The following is a 9,700-nucleotide window of genomic DNA, read 5'->3' on the forward strand; positions in this document are numbered from 1 at the left end:
ATCTCTGTGTTCCCATTTTTATTTTCTGAACCCCTTGATAACTTCAAAGATGGTATTTAGAACAGAATGTTGCCCTGTAGTGGTCAAAGCATTCCTGGTTTTAGTAAGTGCTAAGATCCCAAGGTGCCTGTCCCCTGCCCTTGCAAAGTAGAGCAGAGTATGTTTATTAGACACCTTTAATTTGGTTGTGTGTCTCTTCCTTTCCACGGAGTCCAGAGTTGTCATAGTGGTGAGGAGGAAGAAGAGGAGGAAGACAAAGAGAAAACATTTGAAGTAAGTTTTCATGAAGATTAAAAACAGGACCACCCTCCACAGCCAATAGGCTGGGCCTTCAAGGTGGACACTGACATTAGCATATGAGGCTTGACCACCATGTGTATCTGAGTTGGCAGATCTGCTTGGATAAAGATACCCTTTAGCTGTGGTTCCATTGTCTGTCTGTCTGCCTAACAGAAAAATAGCCAGCAGGGTGCCAGTCAGCAAACCACCCGACTGTGTTCATTCTCATGGAAAGTTTTCTACTTCTACCTAAGCACTGTAGTAACAGGGGCCATAGAAGGACAAATTCAGACATCCCAAAATGGAAAGTCAGAGCCCTGAAGACACTGGGATGGTTTTTGCACTACTATTCTATAAATGCATACTGATAGCAATTTTGATTTTGAGGAAGTGTGGGACCTTGAGCCTCTAAAGATTAAAGTGTGTTAGTGGTCCCCTTTTATAGACATAGTGCACAACAGGACACAGCAGAACTAAATGAATATAATCACAGTTCTGGAGAACATTGGCACTCTAGTAACCCGTGTCTGGTGGCAAGTGTCTGTTAACTGCGGTCTGAGCACTGAAGATAGGTGGCATTCCTACACTTAAATGTGTACGTATGATCAAGTTGACCCCTCAGCAGGTTTCCTGTGTGACAGAACATTGAAAACAAATATTTTTAATTTTGGGTTTCTTCCTGTGATTGTCATATCAAAGGGGAATGCATGTGTTACCTGTCTATACATAAAGTGGAAAATTCGTCATCAAAATGTTAGTGAATGATGGGTAGGTGGTTTGGGGAAGCTGGGTAGTGTGTGTCCATAAGCTGCAGAGGTCTCCTTTATCCTAAATTATGTGTGTTGCCTTCCTTAGGCAACTGAGGATTCTCTCAGCTCACCTCCCCATGGTGAGTTCTCTGGTGGGGGACAGTGGAGGTGGGGAACAGATCTTTCCCTATGATTTCTTTTTTCCAGGAGAAAGAGATGGAGAAGCAGAAAACCCTGTATCAGCAAGCTCGGCTGCATGAGCGTGGTGCCGCAGAGATGGTCCTTCAGATGATAAGCGCCAGCAAAGGTGATTTCCCAAGTTCAGGGCAGGGGGCCCATGTACCTATGGCAGATATCACACCATGACATGAAGGTTTATTACTAAAGAGTCCTGATGAAGCCCAGTAGGCATGATTACCATCTGTTTCCTCAGTTATTCAACTCAGTCTTCACTGTGGCAGGTGAGATGAGCCCCATGGTGGTTGAGACTCTGAAGCTGGGGATCGCCATTCTGAATGGAGGCAACGCTGGTGTGCAACAGGTAGTGGGCACTCACGGGAGGTTGTGCAGAGCACATTCCCTTTGGATGGCTGTCATGCTTCAGGGAGGAGGTATTGGCTGCTGCAGAGGGGGCCACCCAGAATCACTTTGCTGGTGTTTGTCCTTAGTGGCCAGTTATATGAGAGAAGCTGGGCATACAGATAAAACCAGGGCTGGGAGTCTACAGGCAAATGTGTACTTAATAAAGAGGTTTTACCCAGGGTTAAAAGAGAGAAACATTTAGTTTTTTTCATTGGTAGATGATTTTCTGCAGAAATATACTCTAGAGGAAGTTTCCTAAGCCTTAGGTTTCTATTTCAGTCCTTTCCCTTACTAGCTGCCTTACTGTGAGCAGGGAGCCTCATCGCTTAAGTGGATTGATAGCCCCACACACCTGTTACTCGTTCATTCATTCGTTTATTCATTCACTGAACAGCTGTTTACTGATTGCTGACCATGCCAGGTTCTGCTGTAAGGGCTGAGGGTGTAGCAGTGAATGAAACAAAAACCCCTGCCGACATGCAGCTTACATGCTAGTGAGCATTAAATAGATAACATTTCAAAGCATACAGGTGAGAGCCTGGCACATGGTATTCATTCAACAATCCAAATTGAAACTGGCTGCAGAAGAAGACGGGAATGCACCTGTGTCTCTCGTGCACTCCAGGCTCTGGCTAAAAGCATCTTTGTGTAAAGGAAAATGAAATCCAAACAGACCCTTGGCATTGATGATGGTTATTTCCCTTTAAGAGTCTCCAACTTCATAATTCTGTATAATTTTTCCCAGCCTTTAATTCATCCCAAGCAAATTTCTCATTAAGAACTATCATTTTTTCAGCCAGCCTTCACTTTCTGCTCTCTTCCACACCACCTATCAGTTGACTTTCTTGCAGGGCCTTTTTTTTTTTACTTTAAATAAACAGAATTGTTATTGTGTCAGACAGTTTCTGCCCTCCCAGTAACAGAGAACACAAGAAACAAAGTCTCACTGGGAGAGAAATACTGAGCTTTCAACTAGGCTCATTACTGGCTAAGGTGGTTGCTCCTGTGTGCCAAACTCATAGCATGAGCTGTTCAGATTATACCTCAGCAACATCAGTCATTACTCTGTCACAGTTGTGGTGCTTGTCCCCAAATAGGAGAGACTTCCAGTAGTAAATCCATGAATGTCACAGGTCTACTATACTGCCTTAGCAGAAATACTGGTGGGCCTTTATAAAATCAACGTGAACCACCCCAAAAGATTTGATTCTGTTAAGTAGAGGGTGGGGCTCAGGTACACATATGGCTATTTTCAGTCCAAAGGTGATTCTGATGCTTAGCCCTGGGTCTGACTCAGTGTGGCTGGGGATTTGTCATTTCTCCCTCAGGATTAGGAGTGTCAATAGTTGTGGCAGAGTTTTCATCGCTTTTCCTTTTAAAATGTGTCTCCCTTACAGAAAATGTTAGACTATCTAAAGGAGAAAAAGGATGCTGGATTCTTTCAAAGCCTTTCTGGTCTTATGCAGTCTTGCAGGTAAATAGGGGATGACCACCCACAGCATTTTAAAACTCTTCACTATTCAAGAGAAAGAGGATTGGGAGTGGGGGGGGATGGCCACAAAATAAAGTGGCCTATCTGAAATTATTAGAGAAAAGTCACTGACTTTAGAAAGCCAAAAGGGTGAGTATTCCTCCAGCCTTCAGAATTACATTCAAAATAGCATTCAGAGAGGAAAACGTAATCGCCATTAGCCACACACACTCACCCTCTGTTTCTCCTGCTATTTTTGATTGCCCTGCTTGCCTTCTTTTTTTGTTATGTTGCTTTGCTACAAGGTTCAGTGAATGCATTGAGTTTCTCCTCAAACATACATGCCCATAAAAGTCAAAGCAGAAAAGAATGGAAAAGAAGAGGACACCTCACTATGACTCAAGGCTATGTCTTCATTAGAGCCATTTGGCACTTTGTCAATCTTTATCCTTAACAACTTTTGGAGTCTGAATAGGTGTTTGGTGGGTACATATTTCAACATACATTTTGACAGAGGTCCATCCTGCCATGGGAACATTTTGGCACAGGCCAAAAGACAAAGCATTGATCTTTGTGTATATATATTACCAAGTTGTGTAAGCTGCCCCTCATGGCTGAACCCTCTGACAAATAACCAATACATAGCCAAAAGTCATACGGTCACCGTACTTGCTCATTTCAGAAATGAGCTAGTAGTCTTTTTAAGAAAAGTAATTCATATTTATTTTTAATAGTCTGGAATTCATTCTAAAATCAAAGTTGTAATTATCTAGCTCATTTGCCTCCAATTAAAATGGAATGTTATGCTTTCCATTTCAAAATTTGGAGGATGGACATCCTTTCCTTTGGTGGACTTGATAATTTTGCTAACCTTATTTGATTGGGTAAATATTGTACCCTGGGATAGTAGGGAGCATATTTGAGCTGCAGTACAATCCCTTATTCTCAGCTCTCTATATTTTTTTCCATCAACAGTCTACTTGTTTATTATCTCTCTCAGGAAAAGAAAATGTAATATTGCCAGACCTGACTCGCTGAGGGTAAAATAGTACATGTGGATTTGGAGATAGCAAAAATCAATACAATTCAGTTTCATATTGCTCATGAAATTCTCCGTTAAATTTCTAAGAGTTCTCTCATTATTCTGCAATACTTAATCTTGCTAAACTCATTTGTAATAATGGCCTGGAAGGACAGGTGACATACACTTAGATGCCAACCTCGTTCTAACAGAAGTTTTAAGATATCTTAATGGGTTTTGGTGATTATAAAAATAATACATATTTGTAGAATACTTAAGCAGTAGAGAAATTAAAACATTCAAAATGGGTTTTTGGAGATGGAGATGTGTGTTGCACAGACGCAAAATCAAAACTGCTGCTTCAGAGCAACTATGTTCAAATGTCCTTTTCGATGTTATCCTCTCCTTAAAGCAAAACCCAAATAGAAGGATCGTTTTGTAATGCTGAGCAGACCCTTTTTACAGTAGAATCTGGAGGGGAAATCAATAAAGAAGGCAATAGAAATTTCACTGTTTCCTGTTTAAAATTCACCTAAATTGCAGAATTTATGTGACTCCCTAAAAAGGGAAAAGGGAGGCTGGAATTTTCCCGGTGTCTTTCCAATCTGATAGTCCTTTTCTTTGCTCAGTGGTAAAGGTGGGAGGCGAACGTTAACTAGTGAAGTTTAAAGTAAGCTTTCCTTGAGAAATCGTAGAAACGGATTATTCCTCCCTTAATTGTGAAGCCTTTCTAAATCTTCATTTGTAAGAAAGGACTCAAACTAGACAACGATAGTCACCATAAATGTTTATGACCCCCTCCCTGTATGTGACAAGGTCTGTGAGCTGTAGGCATCTTAAAGAACACTGTTTGGCATGAAGCCAAGGAACCATTAGACTTTCAACCAAATTGTAAAGTATTAGTCCACTTATGATAATACAGAGACAGGATATTCTTAGTGAATAGATACATTGACATTAGAAATCCATTTTCCAGCGTGCATATCCCTGAACCTTGCTTTCTTTTGTCTACTAAAAGTGTCCTTGATTTGAATGCATTTGAGAGGCAGAATAAAGCTGAAGGCCTGGGGATGGTTACTGAAGAAGGAACACGTAAGTAACTATTGAACATGAAGGCCATTCTCTTCCTCATTAAAATCTTTATTAACCATTTCTGGTTAGATAGAGTCCATGTTCACTGCTTCTTAATCTGAAAAGGCCTGCTCCGTTTTAGTGAAATGTTTCCATCGGTAGCTTTGGTAAAGCCAGCATCCTGGCTGGATGTGTTCGTAGTGCCAGTTTTAACTAGACAGTTTATCATGGTGTTTATAGTTTTCTTACTTTGTATTTTTCTGTTTTTCCCTTATCACTAGTCATTGTTCGTGAGCGTGGTAAGTTTGCATTTCTGGCCTGAGTTCCTACCATGTGTGCAAACCCTAAGAGATCTCATTTAATTGCCTCAGCACAGACCCATGTAAGGCTTGGTGGTTGCATGTCAAGTTTAACTCAGCAGTTTGAAGCTTAATTAAAAAAGTGTCTTCCATCTGTAAAGCGTGGATGACTGTGAACCATTTACTGCCATTATCCTAATTGTTTTCATTACAAACGCTTTTTGGGGCTAAATATTTTTGCCTTTTTTGGGCACTGTGCTCTGAAGCCTCAGCTCCAGTTTAGCTGGGTTTATTACCATTTGTCCAAAGTTCCTTTTCCAAATCATTCTAACACAACTCCTTTATCATTTTTCTAGTAATTTGCACTAGAAGGTGTTTTGTATTGAGAAGTCAAATGCTCACTAGTATTTTGCGTTTTCAAGGTGAAAAAGTACTCCAGAATGACGAGTTCACACGAGATCTCTTCAGATTCCTACAGTTGCTTTGTGAGGGACATAATAGCGGTAAGTGGAACACATTGATTTGTCAAGGGAAAACAACGTTCATGTACAAAATTGTAACCAGTTGAGCATGCCTTGTTTGACACAACCTGTTGCTAACTCAAGGACATCAGTTAACCCATTCCTCAATGAGAAACTCTGTACAAAATGACCTGTAACTTCATGGCTAATGTTATTTAGTGCCACCAGGGCTAAGTTGCTTCCAGAATCTTCAGATGGTAAATCTAAATACCCAGCCCTTTTTATCTCGCTCATTCAGGCTCATTAAGGTCAGTTTCTGGTGTCAGCAGATTGGGAGGGCCAGAGCAGAGCCCTGACCTCTAGGATCTGCCAGGACCTAAACATGGTGTCCTCGTAAGGTTTTTCCCCTAGTGTGTCTCTTCTGAACTCAGCTGAGAGGGCATGCCAGCCTCCCTCAAAATGACGGGGATGGGCTCTGACCCAGCTCTGGTGCTCTCAGACTTTCAGAACTTCCTGCGGACGCAGATGGGCAACACCACCACCGTGAACATCATCATCAGCACTGTGGACTACCTTCTCCGTCTGCAGGTGAGTGGGAAGGCCCTGGATGGTGGCATCTCTCACCTGAACTTCCAAAAGCCAGAGACAGTTACACAGGGTCAGGGAAGGCCAGGATATAGTGGAGCCCCAGTAAGGAAGGCATTGTGATCTATGTCCATACTCATATGGGAAGTCAAATGCTTAACAGATGTGTTTGAAGACTGATGTGGTTAAATACCAAATCATCTCTTGTAAAATACTGGTTTACTTTAGTTTTGTCAATGAAAACCTAGCTGCCATGCCCAAGAGCTGTAAAACAACCTGCAAATGAGGAAAACAGATTTCACTAGGAGAAAGAGTTACATAAGGTGACGGGAGTAAGATGCACTTATAAGTTCTTAGTGTTGAGAAATCTCTTGGTTGAATTGTTTGAAGGAAAGTCCCCATTATATTGAGAAATCTACACAAACATAAAAAAGGATTCTCTTTTCTCTTTGCTGATTCCTCATCCTGGTTCTGCCAATTACTAGTTCGTAACCTGGAGCAATCTATTTAATCTCTCTGTGTTCCAATTTTCTTATCTATAAAATGGGTAGAACCCCTCTCATAGAATGGTACTAAAGATTAAGAGGTTTAATATATATAATGTGCTCAGAAAAAATGTCTACCACTTAGCTATTATGTTGCTGCTGTTATGATTATTTGGATGATAGTCATTATTATCTGTAATGTACATTTTTTACTTTGAATAAATTGTCCAATATCATAGCCTCCCAGGTCCAGCTGAAGTCTGTCCTCTCTCCTGTCTGTTCTTTCCTCTGGAGGGATACTATTGCTTGAGAGACACTAGGGACCAGACATCTCTGTACCTCTTCACAGAGTCCCTGGCATCTGTCATAGCAAAGAGATCATAGAGATGTAGGATTCTTTTGTCCTCTTCCTGAATATTGAGTTTAGCTTCACTGACTGATGTCTGAGAAATACTAAATTCTTTTTGTTTGTTTTTAGGAATCAATCAGTGATTTCTACTGGTATTATTCAGGGAAGGAGATTATTGATGAATCTGGACAGCACAATTTTTCCAAGGCTCTGGCAGTCACCAAGCAGATCTTCAATTCTCTTACAGAATATATCCAGGTATGTGCTACAGAGTGCATGCTTGAAAGTACAGAAAATGTTTTTATCATTCCCATATTCTATATTCCCTGTAGAATATTTGGATGCACATAGTAGACTGTGCATCCAGCCCTAATATTGACAATACTTCTTATCTATAAAAAGGAACCAATAGTACCTCCACTCTTTGAGAAGCTATTGTTTGTAGTCACCCACTGGGACCTGTTCAACGCATTGTCACATAATTTGCATTTATCTAGTTATATTTTGCTTTTCCTCCTAGACTGAAAACTTTTCATAGGCAGAAAATTTCTTATTCAACTTAAAATTCTTCACATCTAGAACAATGTTTGGCGCATCACAGGTGTTCAGAGGTGGAGAATGGAGTGGAGAAATGATTAAAAGGATGAAGGAATAAAGGGATAAATGATGTTATCTTGAGTTGAGATTAAAAACCAAATCTAGGAGATTCTGCTAATTTGTTAGAAATTGTGGAAAAAGTACTTTCAGAAGCACATAAACTATGTGCAGTGGCAGTCAATTTGACAGGTGAATTTCAGGTTGAATGTCTAGATCTTGCAGCAGTCTTTCTCTGTTCATGGCATTCTCTACTCATTGTCTACAGAGGTCTAGCTACTATGAAAAAGTGTAGAAGATATATTCAGGCATAATTCACTATAAAATCTGTAACTATATCATAACCCTCTATGATATAAGATTTTTTTAAGCAAATGTAACATTTCATCTTCAGATTCATAATGAGGAGACTAGCAAGTAAGACTGTCATTCATTCATTCGTTCATTCATTCAACAATATACTTAGTTTGTGCTCTGTACTGTGATTCATGGAAAGAGGGATAACATATTGCCTTGATCCTTAAAGAGCTTACAATGCAACTGAGAAAATATATACACATGTGAAAAATTACTTGATAAAGACAATCATACATGATTTAAAATCATCATAAATATTATGCTTAAGAAACACACACACTTAAGTTCAGAGGAAGGTAAGGTCCTTATGAGCCAAAGAGCTCAGAGTCTTCACAGGGACAGGTGGGCTGTGGATGGATGCAGAGGAGGAAGTACATTCTGGGTCAGTTGTTTGGAAAAGTTGTAGAGATAGGATTGTGCATGGCTTCTTGAGGAATAATGTTAGCAACTACATCAATCTTGCTGAAACAGAAGAGAAAGGCAAGGAAAGAAATGGGGGATATTTTATCCTGCTTTTTGCGCACCTTCATTTCTTTTCTGTTGTTTGGAAAAGTTGTAGAGATAGGATTGTGCATGGCTTCTTGAGGAATAATGTTAGCAATTACATCAATCTTGCTGAAACAGAAGAGAAAGGCAAGGAAAGAAATGGGGGATATTTTATCCTGCTTTTTGCGCACCTTCATTTCTTTTCTGAAGAACATTCTGTATTCCAAGAGTCCAAGAGTTTTAGTGGCTCTTTTAATAGGTAATAAGATGGAGCTCAAATTTGTTCTATGAAAAACATTAAATTCTCATCTAATAAAGTTCAATATGATGAGCCAACTGGCACACTTAGATCATATTTGCTCATTAAATTAAATGGAAAACTAATATTATCAACTTGAAAGAGAGATTTTTAAAGAGGAAATTGATCTTTGTCACTCAAGCACTGTAAAGACATGGAGAAATAAACCTAGGAACAGGTGACTGATCTGAAGTTTCACAATGTGAAATACCTAAGAAGATCATTGAACACATTTGGCAAGCATCTGATTTAGTCTCTGTAGAACCCATCCTAATCTTCAGAATTTCCCATGGAGCACTTAACCCAAAAGTAAAGGAGAAGCTTATTTTTGGTGAATGTGAGTTTCTTTCAATAACCAGTTTTGTTTTAAAAAGAATTTAGTGGCTTCTAGGGATCAGACATTGAATGTACATTAACAGTGATTTTTTAAAAAGCTTATGTGATTTGAGGATGCAGGCAATACTTCTGCTCACCTCTTACTTGGGAATCCTGCCTAGACTTTTCTAGAACTTGAGGTAGTATTTGTGTCCTCTTTAGAGCTTTCTTATTAAAGAGCGATTTGGAGATTAGTTAAAAGGCAGAAAAAATAGACTATAAGGAAAAGTGAAGGATT

General features: G+C 39.8%; 1 protein-coding gene across 1 annotated transcript in view; it reads left to right on the forward strand.

The window, feature by feature from the left end:
* Positions 1-9,700, forward strand: part of RYR3 (ryanodine receptor 3) — a gene marked incomplete at its 5' end in the record, with an annotated part of 211,225 nt that overhangs the window by 167,184 nt on the left and 34,341 nt on the right. The window contains 7 exons of the mRNA XM_008584044.1: positions 1,490-1,569; positions 3,008-3,084; positions 5,121-5,194; positions 5,455-5,472; positions 5,895-5,975; positions 6,433-6,521; positions 7,482-7,610. Of these exons, the coding sequence (XP_008582266.1) occupies positions 1,490-1,569; positions 3,008-3,084; positions 5,121-5,194; positions 5,455-5,472; positions 5,895-5,975; positions 6,433-6,521; positions 7,482-7,610 (548 nt within the window). The remainder of the gene's footprint in view (positions 1-1,489; positions 1,570-3,007; positions 3,085-5,120; positions 5,195-5,454; positions 5,473-5,894; positions 5,976-6,432; positions 6,522-7,481; positions 7,611-9,700) is intronic.

The sequence above is a fragment of the Galeopterus variegatus genome, unplaced genomic scaffold, assembly GCF_000696425.1.
Source record: "Galeopterus variegatus unplaced genomic scaffold, G_variegatus-3.0.2 Scaffold3133, whole genome shotgun sequence".
NCBI lineage: Eukaryota > Metazoa > Chordata > Mammalia > Dermoptera > Cynocephalidae > Galeopterus > Galeopterus variegatus.